At 34.1% G+C, this 17,895-nt stretch overlaps 1 protein-coding gene across 4 annotated transcripts; it reads right to left on the bottom strand.

Annotated features, from left to right (window-relative positions):
* Nucleotides 1-475: 475 nt before the first annotated feature.
* Nucleotides 476-16,278, bottom strand: LOC121405715. Of its 4 annotated transcripts, none has more exons than XM_041596638.1 (3): nucleotides 16,100-16,278; nucleotides 9,153-10,119; nucleotides 478-8,904 (listed from the first exon to the last, which is right to left on the bottom strand). In XM_041596638.1, the coding sequence occupies exon 3, from the start codon at nucleotides 4,965-4,967 to the stop codon at nucleotides 3,003-3,005; it is 1,965 nt and encodes a 654-aa protein (XP_041452572.1). In that variant the 5' UTR covers nucleotides 4,968-8,904; nucleotides 9,153-10,119; nucleotides 16,100-16,278; the 3' UTR covers nucleotides 478-3,002. The 4 variants fall into 3 exon arrangements, with proteins under 4 accessions (XP_041452571.1, XP_041452570.1, XP_041452572.1 ...); XM_041596637.1 differs by lacking the exon at nucleotides 9,153-10,119 and having other exon boundaries at nucleotides 476-8,904; XM_041596636.1 differs by lacking the exon at nucleotides 16,100-16,278 and having other exon boundaries at nucleotides 476-8,904; nucleotides 9,153-12,381.
* Between the last annotated feature and the right edge of the window lie 1,617 nt (nucleotides 16,279-17,895).

The raw sequence follows: 17,895 nt of genomic DNA, 5'->3' as shown, positions 1-17,895 counted from the left end.
TGTCAACGTGCTTGGAAGTTTAGAAAAGCATTAAAAAATACAAATGCGCTACTTGCAAACCTGATCTAACCCAAACCAAAGACACCCTCCATGATTCATGTTTGTTTTACTGTTATAAATAATTATCAATCCATTTTATCAATGTTCTTTCTTCCATTAGTTGATTTTGCTTTATTGACTGGTATTTCTGTTTATTTATTTATTTGGGGTGTGATCAGGGCCAGATCCAGGATTTTCCAAAAGGGGAGGGGGCAAATATTTCGTAGGAAATATTGACAAGCAAGTTTTCCTTACAAAAATGACTGACATTTTGCCACATTTGAAAATAACAACCCCCCCCCAAAAAAAAAAAAGTAAGGGGGGCTCACTTGTAACGGAACCGCATAATCCCATCTAAAATATTTTCTGCCACTCTAAGGGGGGGGACACTTGTGTATTTTCGGTATGTTTTTATTTAAAAAAAAAGACAAGTTGCTCTCAAGGGGGGCAGCGGGGCACGTGTCCCCCTCCTATTTCCACAACTGGGTGCGATGTATATTTCTATTTCTCACGATTCATTCTCCACCCTTTTCTTTGAACAATTACATTCCATCTTGCAGTGGGATACTTGGATATATTTGTTCAACAGATCTCCTCTTCCTCCTCAATTTTCCATATTCTCATTTTCACAAGTCTTGTCCCATTTTACTGTGTTTTTTATTCGTTTTCAAATACTTTTCTCTGTGGGAAACATCCATCGCTCTACCTCTCTTAGTGTTGCTCTGTCTCTCTCTCTCTCTCTTGATATTACATGTAATATTTTCCTCACACATCCAGCCGACTTTCTAATCGAACATGTTTTTTTTTCTGTCATGCACAGAAACCTGTTAAACAGTAGTGTAACTGTAACTTAAGTTCATACACGTATTCTCTTCTTCTTTTTCTTTATATCTTGACTTTTTGCTATTCCTCTCTTATGTATTCTCATATTTAGATCACCAGTGCAATACAATGCATGAATTCAAAATCTAGCTCATAGTAAATGGATATTCCTAAAGAAAAAAATGGAAAGCATGTTCAATATCAGATCAATTTTAACAAGAAAAAAGACTTTATTTCCAATATCAAACTCTTGAAACTCGTGTTTACACAACATATAAATACAAGCAAAAAACTTTGGCACCTAATATAATTCAAGGCAAGAACATAAACAGAGTATAAGTGAATACTGTTTTTGTTTTACAATCAAACATGTTGATCAAGATAAAGGCAGTTTTACATACAATGCTCCCTGAATGTCTTTGGCAAGCAGACTACAGTAGTTGAGGTAAATATGAGTAAAAAATCTTATATACAAGGAATGTATTGTTTAGGAAAGCCCCATCAGTGAAATAAAGTTGGTAGTCATGACAAGAAACAAGTAAAATAATCTTTGTATACAGAAGTCAGTGCCATCAAAACTGCCTTATAAAAGAAATAATTCAGCCATACGTTTACATACATGTATATCTACGTAATACATATTACAATATATGGAATTACTGGGGTCAATATACCTATCACCAACTGTGATAATGTCCCCATTGTTAACATGTGTATGAGATGTTAAAACTGCCACTATGCACTCTCTAAATGGCAAGGAAAAACAATTCATAAAAAGGTGATCATGAAAATATACAAAATGATGATAATGTACATGTAAAAGGGTAGTCCAATGCTCACCATCATGACAACTTGTACAAGTGCTTCAACATAAAAACAAAAAAGTTACACATTTACATAATCATAAGTAGCAACAGCAGGGCAAAATAATATGCACAACTGTAATATAGAATATTGTAAATCACACACATATTGAAAAAGCTGCATCAAAGTTCAAGAGGACTGACATTTACTGCACCTCTACATCTATATATTGCCAATGAAATAATTAGCCAATCTAACAAAATACATGTAACCATCATGACTTGTATTCTGCTCAAGCCTTACAATTGCTGCAAGAAACATATTTGTTTCATATACATGTAACTACAAAAAAACTTATCCGAGTCGCCAAAATGATTGACCTGCAAGAAATTGCCACAATGCACTTTCTAAATGGCAAGGAAAAACAATTTATATAGAGGTGATCATGAAAATATACATAATGTACATGTAAAGTAGGAACAAGGGTACATGTAGTTCAATGCTCACCATCATGACAACTTGTACAAAAGGTTCGATACATGTATGCAAACAAAAAAAAATGCACACTTACATAATCATAAGTAGCAACAGCAACAACAGGGCAAAATAATATACACAACTGTTTTATAGAATATTTAAATCACACACATATTGAAAAAAACTGCATCAAAGTTCAAGATGAAATACTTGTACTGCACCTCTATATATAGCTAATGAAATAACTAGCCAATCTAACAAAATACATGTAACCATGTATTCTGCTCAAGCCTCACAATTGCCGTAAGAAACTTCACATTTGTTTCATGCAACTACGACAACTATTATTTCAGCTACATGTACCAAAATGATTGACCTGCAAGACCTCAATGGCACTGGCAAGAAACGTCTACATACACTGACTCATATGTATTGCAGTAAAAAGCAAGAATAAACATAACATGGCAAGGTATGTGAAATATCGCATGAAAAATGTGCATACTTGTGAAGAAAAAAAATCGTTCAACTTCTTCTGTTATGCATAATGTGGAAATAGTGTAATGTTGCAGAGACTTAATGATATACAAATAAAAAAAGGTATCACATACATAAAAAACATGTGTAAATGCTCACCAACATTTCCACATTGCCTGTCATGCCTTCTTATAAATGTTCTTTAAACAAAAATTATAACGATAAAAAAACACATGTACATAATATAAAAGTAATAGCTATCATGAATAGATTCAATGTAACAAACTTAACCCTCACAGCAGCCAATGAATACTGGCATATAATAGACTGATTAAATGGCTGATGAATGATTTTAAAGGGCTACAAGAACAAGACACAGAGAATGCCTACTCATAATCTGAACATTCTTCCTGCAAATCTTCAAACAGAGATAAATCACCATTACTGTCGATTTCAATGGTACCTTCGATATTTGTTTTATCACAAGGAACTTCATCAAAATCAGAATCATATTCAAAATGATCAATATCAGAATCTTCTTCACTGGAGTCGCTATCACTTGCCAGTTTCTCTACAGCAGTAAGATTTTGGCACTGTCTACATCTGCAACCTGGCCCACAAAATCGACCATCTTTTCTACATTTACATAAACGGTTTTGACATTTGCTCTTGGCACAAGAACAACCCCTTGTGAGATATAAAACATTTGATTTAATCTTTTCAATACTTTCATCTGTGTCCCACTGGCATGACACATGTACTTCCCCATCATCCCTGGATACAAGAAAGCCATATAATTCAATGTCTGGATAATTGTATATGGGAATCTGTACTTTATCCCAAACAGTTTGGACCCAACAGGATCGAAGCCAATGCAATTTTAGGGCAGAACTGGAAGGTAAAAGTCCATCTTCATAGACTCCCTTCCACGATGCTTTCCGAACAACCTCAAGAGCTTTAATATGCCTACCAAACACAGAACATTCATCAATACTATGGAACAAATCAACTGGAGAGGAATAGTCGTGTAGACATGCACGATTTGCATTAAAATAAACACATAGTACAAGTCTATAAAAAGAGAGTAACCCTGCATCACTATCAACATTTAAATTTGTATTGTATAATGTTCCTTGTGTATCTGTAGACAATTCTCCAGCAATAAAAGAGGCATATTGGAAAAACGTATTAAAAAATACACGCTTCCCTAGTTGTGCAAAAAATGACACAAAATCACATCCACTACATATGTAGAGTGTTTGAATACACTTCTTAACATCTATTGCTTTCAAACTTAATTGGGATAGATCTGAATCTTTTTCACATGCAGATTGTAACATATTCAAATTCAAAAACTTTTCTTGTCCTGGCTTGGCATCAAATTGTATTATTATTGATTTTTCATGAAAGTTTAAAGGCAGCCCTATCATTCCTATATCCCTATCAATCGAATAAATTAAAATTTTTGAACATGGTGAATCAAAAACGTGTAACCAGATTTGAGTATCGGACTCTTCATGATTATGTACAATGTTATGACTTTCTTTGCCTCTTGAAGAAACCTTAACACCAGTCCAATCAAAAGATTGATCTAAACCAACATGGAACCCACCTGATGTAATAAAAATTTGATTTGGATCCTTGAATTCTAGTGCAACAATATCTATAAACTTCTGTGATAAATAACGACAAAGCATTTGCTTATTTGAACGTATTTTAAGAAAATTCATCCAAGTTCTGGGAAGAGGGACATTATCATCTATACTTTCATAATTATATTCCTCATCTTCTCTATCCCTACGTGTTCTTTCTATTCCTTTAGGTGATATACCCTGAGTGCCTGCCTGGTCAAAAAGTATCCTTACTTCTCTAAAACCTTTCTTAAAATATGATGCTACCCACCGCTGAACCAAAAATTTAGCATAATCAAGAAATACTTTAAACTGTTTCAATGGAGAGGTGTAAATGATATTCATTCCTTCAATAATAACGCAAGAGTCAGTAGGTGAAAAGCTATATGAATGTGCAATCAAAGGATATTGTGTATTGTAACGCTTATCAAGTTGTGTATAAATCAACGATTTTGCCCCTTTATGAGGCATATGATTTTGTCCACATAATGCTCGTGGTTCTGTTACAAATTGGCACAAATCTGATATAGGAATTTTCTTTTCTTGAGAATGAGCAATTGTTCGTTTATAACATAAAGTAATTAGTTTTTTTTCTTTCTCCAAATCAGATACCTTTTTTTTTCTAATTTTTTCCTTAGCAAAAGTTTTGAGTCGAAACTTTCTTGCAACTGGTTTTTCAACAGATGTCTGTCCCAATATGAACATTTTACAATATGCCATATAAGCATCTTCCCCATTTTCCTAAAATTCAAAAGAGATTGTTGTTGGACTGCAGTGGCTGGCTTTTCAGTGAAAATGTGAGAAAGACATGCTGACTGATTGCTATGGAATATCTGCGTGTTAGAAAGTTTTTCAAAGTATGATTTCACATTATCGAATTCTAATTTAATGACTGACAAATCAAGATCTCTTTGATACTTGTTTGGTTTTGTAATGCCTAACTGGTCTTCTAATGTACTTATCATCTTTGCTTGATTCTCTAGAGTTCCAGCCAATGTATTCATATCCTTTGGTAAGCTATGTGTTAAGGCCATTTTACAGTCTCTATTGATAAGCATTTCATGTGCTTCATCTAGTCCAATATGCGAAAAGTTCTTTCCACTAATACTTGCAACAAATGCCCCTTTTTCAAAATGCTCTCTAATGTAATCTGGGAAACCACAAATCATACTTAGATGTCCTGGGATGAGGGTGGAATAATTCTGACGATCAAAAGCTTGAAATAATGGAATCATTTTCTTAAAAGAAGCTAAACGCAAATTCCAATTCCCTGTACGTATTGCTATGTGAAGGTTTATGTATGACAGACAATCTTCTCTCACAAACTGGTTCCAGAATCTAAATGTTTCATATTTTGAAGACATTTCTTCGCAATATGCATTGAATTCATTTACAAATGGAATAACAGAATGAATGAAGTGCAATTCAGCATCAAAAAATTCATCTACACCTTTGTGTTTTCCATCTTCATATTCAAGGTGACAAACAACATTCTCTATCTGTTTCAGAAAGTCATCATTAGAGATAACTACTTCAGTTCCTTTACGATGCTGTAAAAATGAGGAAAGCAGACACATAAATATGGCTTCATAACTTTGCAAGATAAACCTGTGTGTTCTTTTGAAATTACTACATGATGCTAGACTCTGTAAAGTCATCTGCTTATGGGCCAATTTTGCTAAATCCTTCAAACCAGCATCCCAGAAAATTTTCATTATCACCTCCTGAAAATTTTTCAAAACATGCCAATCTCCAAGAAATGGTATTACCCAGTCCAAAACTTCTCCATACTCTCTTTTCATATTTATCAACATTTTTATTGTGGCTCCATCTCCAGCTACAACTAAGTGATTGTTATTTTTGTTGATTTCAAATAATTTGTAAAGAATCCCTAAACAATGCATCAGAGTATTGGGTGAGTCAGCTTTCTCATCCAAGACATGAAGATAACTGAAGTTTGATTTCTCAGTCTCGTGACTACCTACCATCGCTAATTTACACTTAAAACTTGGGATAACAGTTGAAGATTGATAATGCAAACTATAATATCTTTCTGCAACATACACAAACATATTGAAAAACCCTTCTTCAAAAAATTTCTTATCATGATTGGAATATTCGAAATATTCTATCGTAAGCTGTGACCTTATAAAGGTCTTATAGTAAGGGGCCTGGAAATCTTTCCTATTTGCTGCTGGTAAAGACGAGTCACCACTTACATGTAAGGACAGCTTCCTTCTCAAACGAGGTTTTTTAACATTTGGAATTGAAGATTCAGAAGAATGTGCACCTACTTGAAATTCCTGTTCAATATCAGAATCTATATTTAATTGATCTTCAGACAACTTTTCTAATGAGTGTGACTTTTCAGTGATAGGCTTTGGCTGTTGTGCCATAATGGACGTTCCGTGCCAGCTTCTTGACGAGTCAATTGTTACAGCAGCAAACGGAGATAATACATCAATGTTATCAATAGAAATTAATGTAAATGCTTCCGGAATGAGCTCAGATAGGAGTCCATTTTTTTCCCTTCGAGCAAACACTTCATGCCAAAATCTATTTAAAGTATCTTTTGAACATGAAAAACCGAATCTATTAAATATTTTGAGTAGTTTTGAGGAACGAGTCAGTCTTTGAATACAAGTACCAGTGAGTATATGAACAGGATAGCTATTTTCTTCATTTAATATGAATTGTAAGAAACAAATTGCAGTAATTCTTCTTTGCCTACGACTTTGCCCTGATTTTGTATTATCTGTTGGAAAATGGACATATTCTTTTTCTACACTAAATGATGACTTTGTGAAGTGATTGAATTCTTCCTTTGTGGCAGTAAGAAGACAAATAACGTTCCACACTAATGGATTGAAAAATGAAGTTAAATCAGTCAGAGTAAAATCAATAAGGTGAGAAGGATCTGTTAAAAAATGGTCTCTTATCTGTTTGCTCTGTGTTCGCAAATTGCTGTTGCATTGACCTATTATACTCCTGAATTCTATTTCTACACTACTGCTTGAAGGAGATTGTAAATATTCATCATCTCTTGGATTTCCACTCTCATCACATTTATTTTTCAAAAGTCTGGACTCAAAACAGCTTGTATGCCATGCCTCAATAAGATCTGACATTGATATATCTGAGACATAAAATAATATTCCCTTTTTTCGTGCTGACTTGTGTATGATCAGAATTTTGCCAAAATTTTCAACAATTTTTGTATGGAGGAAAGTCTTTGTTCTTATCAATCTATAGTAAAGAGATTTTTCTGGAACTTTTCTCTTCAAAACTTCTAAGAAATATTCATAGGCAGTACTTAACAAGAAACCTTTATTTGTATTACATAAGCTACAAAGGTGTAGGAATGTAGAATTCAGGACATCAAATAACACATGATCTAAATCATCTGATGGTTCATACTGTTGGCACTTTAGAAGAAAAGATTGTTCCAATTCTTTTAGCAAGCATTCAGTACTATGTTCTCGTAAAGCAAACCTCTGACATGAGGCACACAAAATGCTTCCATCATTAAAAACAAACTCATCATTAACTTCTTTCAATTTCAAAATACTTTCCTTTGAAAGACTATGACAAAAATATTTTTTGGATTTGACTTGGGAACCACAAAATGAACATTTAATTCGCTCTTTGGGGTTGAAAATCTCAGCTCTGTGCTTTTTACAAATAGGAATGGAATCAGGAATGGATACACAATCTAAAGAAAATGCAAAATTAAAATCTTCAAGTGTGCAATTGGTATCACATTCAGATGTCATGTTACACAAAAAATAATGACTCAAAAAGCATGGCAACCGTTCTTTCTTTCTTGTTTTTTCAGGTGTGTAGATTTGAATTGCCTTTTCATCTATTGTTTTTAGCTTTTTAACATTTTTCTGGCGACAGGCATCACATATGCAATAATTTTCATCTACAGAAGGGTATTTTTCTTTGATAAATTCATTTAAGTGTTTGTTTGATGATGTAGAAAGGTGTAAATATCTATTTGAATTCTTACTGCACAGCTGGCAAGGCCCACATACATCTTTATTACATGGAGCCCTTTTGCGTCCCTTCACCCCAATGAACTGGAAGTTAAATGCACATTAAAATTAGTAAAAGAAGATAAATCAGGCACTATAATTGGACTACCAGTAAGACTACATGTATATGCAAATGTTTGAAATAATTCATCAGGAGGTCGAATGGGTGGATGCATTCCATCCCAGTGGCTGGAAGAAGGTAGTAGGCAGGCTATGCTGGATTGTGAGGAAGGGATTGGATCATCCAAAGGATTATTTGAGTAGACAATGGGTGGAGTATGAGATTGGATTGAATTGGGACCTACATGTATATGAACATCGAAATCTATAAGAGGAAATGATGATTCACTTGCAACTCGACCTGTGCTGGATGGTGATGACGGGATTGGAGCCTTGGGTGGTTGTGAAGCTTGGACACTGGGTTGACTTTGATGAACTGGAACCTCAACCAGTGGACTACTTGGGTGTGGATGCTGGACGCTGGATGGATTCTGGTCACAGTCTGATGAGGGTGGGTTTGGAGCATCTTGTTGATTTGGAGGACTAGGATTGGTGACATGATTATATGGTGGAAGACTGAGCTGGGATTGAGTGTAAACAGAGTAGACAGCTGGATGGACCTACATGCACAAATGATTAAAAGAAAAAAAATATTAAACACATTTTTACAATAAAAATAGATGATCGTCAAAACAAGTAACTTCAGTTCCTTATCCACATCATGTATTTGACTTTTGCTAAGACAAAAACTGAGCATGGCATATACATGTTGTACAGTATACAATAATAGAGCTCTCAACTATCTATCAATTGGAAAAAAAACCTTTTCATCAACGACATGTACATGAAAATGTAAAACTATGCAAACCTTTCGTTTTCTTTTCCTCTTTGGCTTCTTCCTCTTCTTATGGAGGATGTACTGGCTCTTTACTCCAGGAAGGGGGATGCATGATGGCAATGGATGATGAGACTGATGAAGTCTTTTATATGGGATGAGAACTGTACAGCGAAATTCCGGGATATGACGGTTTGGTGGCAACGGTGGGGTGGGTGATGGTTTGAATGACTTCTTCACAGTTTGAAAGCCATCCGGGGTCCGAATCGTTCCACACTTCCACCTCTCCCTTTTGGTGACACTCCTTTTCCTTCTCCGCTCTATTTCAACATCAGGGTTGAAATAGCCCCATTGCTTCGATGAGCGTGCAGATGAAACGTTCACATTTTTTTTTTTTTTCAAAGGCGTGTAGAGTTTTTTCAATTCTGAAGGAATCCGAGTACATGTAGGGCTGTATGATGGCTGTGTATACTGTAGTTTCGATATTATATAGTCCTCTATTTGTGTGGACAGATGCTGAGCTCCAGCTACAGAAAGATGCAGTCCATCAAAAGAAAAGTAGGAGTCATCAAGTTCAAAAGGTTCACTGCCATCAAAATAGTAACAAGACAACTTATCACATAAAACTTTAAGCTGGGAATTATTATATAGACTTTTCTGATATAATTGTTCACAATCCCACCTTGGTAGAATAGCAGAAAAAATAATCTTTGCACACCGAAATCGCTCTCTAACACTAATATACAAATTACGAAATGCTTTGGAATCCTTTTCCCAAACGCTAAGTTCTAAATTGTTTGTTCCTACATGGATGAAAACAGCCTTTGTAGAAAAGTCAAAGTAATTCGGAAAAGATTTGACGAATGACGATCTTAACGATGTAACATTAGCCCCTGGAAAGCACAAAGTTTCGGAAGAAAAGGGTCCATTAAAAGTAGCGTGTCTCACAATTGAGTCTCCTATCAAAAGAACTTGGCATCCAGCCAGATGTGAAGGTGATCTGTAACGGAAAAAAAGGAGAAGATTGCTTTTACAACAATATAAATCCCAAACTAGGAAAGTAATAAAACATTAGGACAGAGAGTTAAATGTTATTACAAAGAAAATAATTGCAATATGTAATAACATAACATTTTCCTTTCTATCATATATTTACGAAGAGCAAAATTACAATGTTCACATACATGTATAAAATTGATGAAGGAGGACATATTGGTGGAAAAAACAGCACACAAATCTATTGAAATAGCAAGAGAAGCCCCCATCCAACTAATATTTTTGCCCAAATGAAAAAGAATTTGCAGGCTCAGTAATTTACAATAAATAAAATGCATAAATTCATATTTTAGTTTATCAAAATATTGATCATATTTCCTAAATACATGTATATCAAAAACAAATACATGTACATGTATGTTTCCCTCTTGAACTTCCATTTCAGGGTTTGAGGGACACATCTCCATCAAAAAATAATTTTAATGTGCCCCCCAGAAAATAAACTCAGCAGTGTGACAATTCAATTATCAAAGCGTTGCTGTATCAGTATGGCACTTCTTAAAAATATCTGAACACTGACATTGTCTGTGTGGATACCCAAAGGCCACAGAATTTTTCTTCTTTTTTTTTAGTGGGAAGGGGGAGGACTGAGCAGAACATAGCCTGGGGTCATGCGAAAAATCATAATCGCATGGTAAGTTTTAGCAGTTTGTAATAAAATTTATAGCACAAAGTGCATTTATGATAAAGAAAGCCCCCCCCCCCCACCATATCAGGGCCCCTCAGGCCTCACCCATCTGCACAATTAATCATGTAATGATACATGTTTTTAAAAATGCAATAAAATTCATATCTGAGTCTATGTCAAGATTGTCACCTGAAAAGTGCATACTTTCTTGAATAAATCTTGAGCTAAAATGTCTTTTTTTCTCATCAAAATTCAAAGTCCCAAAGTAAATGAATGAGTTCCCATGGACATTAACTTCTAGATTAGTATATTGCACGAGTCTTGAATTTAAATTTTCAAAGAAAGTAGATCAAGCTTAGATCTAACATTAGATTCTACGATGAAATTGAACTAAAAAAAAATCTATAATGATGACACCTTTGTTACCAAGGTTTATTATTGAGGTTTCCATAATTCAATTTATACCTTTAATTCAATAATCAGTCAAAATATTAGCACTGGCAACTATAGAGAATAGCCAGGAGGCTCCTGACCCAGAGAGTACAATGCATACGGTACTCTCCACAGAGCCAGGAATTGTGTCCCATTCATGTGTGTGTACCGCAAAAAAAAAAAAGAATTTCGTCCCCAACATTTCTACTTTCCTTCTAAAAGATCTATACCTAAATTCATGTAAATGGGATACAACTTCATTTCCTTGATAGGCGTCTTGTAGCCTTGGCAAAAAACAAAAACATGATGGTGACTATGGACATCGTTGAAATTCTCTGTCTTTTCATATTTTCTCGTCTTTTTAAATTAATGAATTGTTTACATATGAAATCAATATTATAGAAATGTCAGAGATGAAGTTGTATATCCCATTCACATGATTTAGGACTACATGTAGATCTACATCTCTTAGATGGAAAGTAGAAATCTTGAGAGCATAAAATTTCTGGGGTTTTTTTGCGGTACACGCACATGTATGAGACGCAATCCATGGCTCCAAGGAGGGTAAGCACACGTTAATGAATGATATTTACTCTCTAGGAGCCTCTTGGCTAGTCGAGAGAGAAGTCAGTGAACCTCAATCTGTCAATTCTCTTTTTTAAGACACTGTCAACTGTTGACAGTGGGACTGTGTCACTCACACTCACAGTCGCTCTTTATCTCACTCTCACTAATAGTCTGATTTGGATAAAATTCATCAAAATATAACGCACAAAATTACATTGCAACCTCATAGAATAATTACATAATAATTACAAACTAGATCTAATCTTTATTTCAAGTTCGCATGGCAATGAATGAATGATTTGGGCCTCGCGCAATGTGAGAGAATTGGGCTCCAAGCTTTTTAAACAAGACACAAAAATACACTAATGGGACTGACCCACCAGTTGGTTACTCCGCGCGAGGCCATGGCTGACGTCATCACTCAATAAAATAAACAAGTACAAAAGAAGAATCAGCGTCAGTGCAGTTGTCAAAATGGAATATTTGAGGTAGTTTCATCGTTATATATGAGTACGAAGGAGATTTTGCGTCCCAGAGATATTTACACATGTTCAACACTGAAATATATTCTACAACATCGGAGGCGTATGGCACGCTCATTGGGAAACAATTAAATATATATTTCACTTGAAAAAAATATGTTTCTCTTCCACTAAACCATTTCACTTTTAAAAATTGTATTCCACTTTTAATATTAAAAAAAATATATTTCACTTTTCAAAAAAAGTATATTTCACTTTTCAAAAAAAATATATTTCACTTTTCAAAAAATATATTTCACTTTTCCAAAAAAATATATTTCACTTTTCAAAAAAAATATATTTCACTTTTCAAAAAAAATATATTTCACTTTTCAAAAAATATATTTCACTTTTCAAGAAAATATATTTCACTTTTCAAAAAAATATATTTCACTTTTCAAAAAAAGTATATTTCACTTTTCAAAAGATATATTTCACTTTTCAAAAAAAATATATTTCACTTATTAAAATAAAATATATTTCACTTTTCAAAAAAATATATTTCACTTTTCCAAAAAAAATGTTTCACTTTTCCAAAAAATTCATTTCACTTTTCAAAAAAATATATTTTTTTCGACGAAGAATCATTTCACTTGTTATACTTTAATTTTGAGAGAAAACAAATCCTTTCATTTTTTATCTACAAATCTATATATCTGTCTCTTTATCTATCTATCTCTATCTATCTATCTATGATGTATCTATCTATTAATCAGGGGCCGCGGAACGGTTTTCAAAGTGGGGGGGGGGACCATGCAAAAAAATCACAATCATATGGTCATTTTTACGTTTTGTACACGGTTTCGGAAAAAAGTGGGGGGGGGGTGGGTGGGTGAAGCCCCCCTCCCCCAGTTTTTGCGCCCCTGTTAATAAATCTATCGTATATTAATCTATCCACCTATCATTTATCTCTCCAGCCATCTATCTATTTATCTATTTTTGTTATATGTATCTGTTTGAATATGTATGTCTGTTTGTCTATTTATCTTTCATACTTATATCCACTCATTTGTTTAAATAATTATGTACGTTTATCTCTGTATCTACGACAGACCATCTCATTCATCCGCACGACGAATTAAAATCTAATTTCACTTGTCACATTTTAAATCTGAGATAAAATAAATCCTTTCACTTATGTTGGATAACACTGACACATACAGCTGCAGTATTAGACCGTAAGTAAATTTCGTTCTTCACGTAAATATCCATTCCTCTCGCTACGAAAAACATTTCACTCATGTTGCAAATTCATTTCACTCAATTGCAAAAAAATACGTTCCTCTTTTTTCTCGGCCTGTAGGCGGCGCACACCATTGTTGGTGGGACGAGGACAATGCACCACGAGGTGGGCCCATAAACACAAATCGTGAAGTTTGAATTTATCGCTGATTATACACAGCTGCCAGGGCAATCAGCTGTTGCATTCGGCCCTACGATCAATCACTAACCTTAGCACGGTCTGGCAATGCGTTTTGTAGGCATGAGGCATGAATACTTTATACATACACTATCTACGGAGCTGAATGGTCAAGGTAGAAGTGTTGAAATTTCCCTTTTCTCCCTTCCGTCTGTCTTTTACTTCATTGACATACGATGGTCATAATGATTGATGAAATGAAGCTTACAAAAAGCTACATTTCACTGGTCAACTCGCTTGTACCTGCACTGCAAAACCAAATTCTCTCCATTTTGTATGAGACATGAATGGGGGTCACCATTCTTAGAACAGACATAAAAAGTGAGTATACGGGACTGAAGTAGGGTAATGACATCATGGACATTCTCGGCTAACACCACAGAGATGTATACTAATTACGCGTTATAAGTATCTCTATGGCCAACACCAACCTTTTCGGGCTGAGCGATGACGTCATCATCCAACTTCAGTCCCGAATACTCACTTTTTATGTCTGTTCTAAAGATGGTGACCCCCCCCCCCCTTTATCATGTCTCGGACAAAATGGAGAGAATTTGGTTTTGCAGTGCAGGTACAAGTGAGTTGACCAGTGAAATGTAGCTTTTTGTAAGCTTCATTTCATCAATCATTATGACCATCGTATGTCAATGAAGTAAAAGACAGACGGAAGGGAGAAAAGGGAAATTTCAACACTTCTACCTTGACCATTCAGCTCTGTAGATAGTGCATGTATAAAGTATTCATGCCTCATGCCTACAAAACGCATTGCCAGACCGTGCTAAGGTTAGTGATTGATCGTAGGGCCGAATGCAACAGCTGATTGCCCTGGCAGCTGTGTATAATCAGCGATAAATTCAAACTTTACGATTTGTGTTTATGGGCCCACCTCGTGGTGCATTGTCCTCGTCCCACCAACAATGGTGTGCGCCTCCTACAGGCTGAGAAAAAAGAGGAACGTATTTTTTTGCAATTGAGTGAAATGAATTTGCAACATGAGTGAAATGTTTTTCGTAGCGAGAGGAATGGATATTTACGTGAAGAACGAAATTTACTTACGGTCTAATACTGCAGCTGTATGTGTCAGTGTTATCCAACATAAGTGAAAGGATTTATTTTATCTCAGATTTAAAATGTGACAAGTGAAATTAGATTTTAATTCGTCGTGCGGATGAATGAGATGGTCTGTCGTAGATACAGAGATAAACGTACATAATTATTTAAACAAATGAGTGGATATAAGTATGAAAGATAAATAGACAAACAGACATACATATTCAAACAGATACATATAACAAAAATAGATAAATAGATAGATGGCTGGAGAGATAAATGATAGGTGGATAGATTAATATACGATAGATTTATTAACAGGGGGCGCAAAAACTGGGGGAGGGGGGCTTCACCCACCCACCCCCCCCCCCACTTTTTTCCGAAACCGTGTACAAAACGTAAAAATGACCATATGATTGTGATTTTTTTGCATGGTCCCCCCCCACTTTGAAAACCGTTCCGCGGCCCCTGATTAATAGATAGATACATCATAGATAGATAGATAGAGATAGATAGATAAAGAGACAGATATATAGATTTGTAGATAAAAAAAGAAAGGATTTGTTTTCTCTCAAAATTAAAGTATAACAAGTGAAATGGTTCTTCGTCGAAAAAAATATATTTTTTTGAAAAGTGAAATGAATTTTTTGGAAAAGTGAAATATATTTTTTTGAAAAGTGAAATATATTTTTTGAAAAGTGAAATATATTTTATTTTGAAAAGTGAAATATATTTTTTTGAAAAGTGAAATATATCTTTTGAAAAGTGAAATATACTTTTTTTGAAAAGTGAAATATATTTTTTTGAAAAGTGAAATATATTTTCTTGAAAAGTGAAATATATTTTTTGAAAAGTGAAATATATTTTTTTTGAAAAGTGAAATATATTTTTTTTGAAAAGTGAAATATATTTTTTTGGAAAAGTGAAATATATTTTTTGAAAAGTGAAATATATTTTTTTGAAAAGTGAAATATACTTTTTTTGAAAAGTGAAATATATTTTTTTTAATATTAAAAGTGGAATACAATTTTTAAAAGTGAAATGGTTTAGTGGAAGAGAAACATATTTTTTTCAAGTGAAATATATATTTAATTGTTTCCCTATGAGCGTGCCATAGAGGCTTCACGAAAGCCAAAAATTCTGAGGAGGGTCAGGACGTAAAAAACAACAATCCAATGTAAAAATTCGATCTCCGATCCGGCTAAAATATTGCCTAGATCTAAAGCATTATTTCGGGTTCAATTTTTTTCTGGAATACCACATATTTCATATCAAAATAAAGCTAAAGATTTCAAGATTTACTTACGATTGCATTCTTCCATCTTGGCTTTTCCAGTGAAGAGTATGACGTCATGAGAACGAGACCTGCATGACTCTCGTGATATCTCGCAAACTACGAGAGTCCCGCTAGATGATTTTCGGGCGGATGGGATTCTGAATAAATTTCAGCGATCGTGCTCATTAGCATACGCGTGGCGCTCTGACTGCAAGTGATGTCCAATGATGAAAGTCGACACTGGTATCCTCTGATAATCACAGACATCTAATTAGTAGGCCTATCAAACGACTTAGGAAAAATAAAATGGTTTTCAAAAAGGAAACGAAGTGGATTAGCTGTCCAATGTTGATGATGTTGACACACACCATTCAACTACATCATACTGTTTGGTTGACCAGAATGTTGTCCAATGCAGTTACCATCGTTGTCATAGTTGTAGATCAATGTTTATATTAAATTTACCAATATCCAAATAAAAGCTTGGAAGTTCACATTGTTTGCATGTCAAGTGTTTTTTCATCATTAGTCGTTCTCTGTAAAGATACAAAGAGAGGAAAGCATTAACTATTACATCATCATCGTCGCCATCTTTATCACCATCATCATCATCGATCACCGGCACCCTCATCACTTCATTGACTAATGGGGATTATTGAGAGAGCAAAATAACAACAACAATGAACATGTGACTAAGATATATTTCCTGAAAAGTAATATTTGTTTTCCGAATAATGATGTTGTATAGATGTACGTAGTCTTTGTTTATAATTAGAATAAATTCTTCGGGGTGAACTAATATTCGATTTGTGCCGAGGTAAGGTATGACTGCAATTAGTGGCAATGATATAGTTTAATTTTTTTTTATTGAGGGACAACATTTTTCTTTCAAAGATTTTGTTGAAAATACATTTTCGTGACTGAATTTGACCAAATATCCATAAATAATTGACCCTTTGCTTTTCTTTTTTTAAAGAAAATGATATAAATATGGACGTAAAGTTTTTATGGCTCCATGTTTAAGCATATCGCAGACATAGGTTAGAAATTGGAATTTGCAGCTTTAGATTTGATGAAGTTAAGTCAGTATTGATTATTGCCTTTAAAATGGAAGTATCAGATGAAAGTAGTATAAAAAGGCCATGAATGTCTCAATCCCTATCCAATACATTATAAAAACGTGATCTAATATGGGAGGCCATCTGGTTTGGAAACGGTCTAATGCTGATGACTACACTATAATGGTGGTCGGAGGTCGTAAAGCCAATAAGGTTATAGTACTATAATAGCTAATTGATGACACCATTGAATGTTTCTCTTTGGTAAAATGCATTATCAATTAAAAGATATAATTTTCATAGATAAAAAGGGTAGTGACAATGAGCCTAATTAACATCCCTTCCACGTTCCGTACAACATTTTTGATGTCTTTTGAATATATCATCCATCTGAAATTATATAAATAAATAAGGATATAAAATGAACAAAAATTTACTAAATAATACATAAATAAATGAATGAATAAAATAGAAATGCAGGAATTAAATGACTAAAAATATATATTCAAATAGAAAAAAAAACAAATAACTGAATCTAACTTGTCTAAACGTAAGTGTATGAATTAATTATTAGTTTTTATTAGATAAGCTAAATAATTTTTCAATAATAAATCTTAAACCAGTGGGTAGTTGTTATGTGAATGAACGAACACTTAGAACCACCTGGCATATATCGAATACAATGTTCAAATAAATGATACTTAGAATGGAGTTTAATGTCAACACGTGTTACGGTTTAATATTCCAGTTTTACTTTCAAAAGAAAGA

Source organism: Lytechinus variegatus, chromosome 19 (genome assembly GCF_018143015.1).
Source record: "Lytechinus variegatus isolate NC3 chromosome 19, Lvar_3.0, whole genome shotgun sequence".
NCBI classification, from domain to species: Eukaryota; Metazoa; Echinodermata; class Echinoidea; order Temnopleuroida; family Toxopneustidae; genus Lytechinus; species Lytechinus variegatus.
This window is presented reverse-complemented; position numbering and strand designations above follow the sequence as displayed.

Bases quoted from the DNA above. Each gene is read 5' to 3' on its own strand.
- LOC121405715 (XM_041596637.1), bottom strand. From the start codon at position 8,020: ATGACATCTGAATGTGATACCAATTGCACACTTGAAGATTTTAATTTT.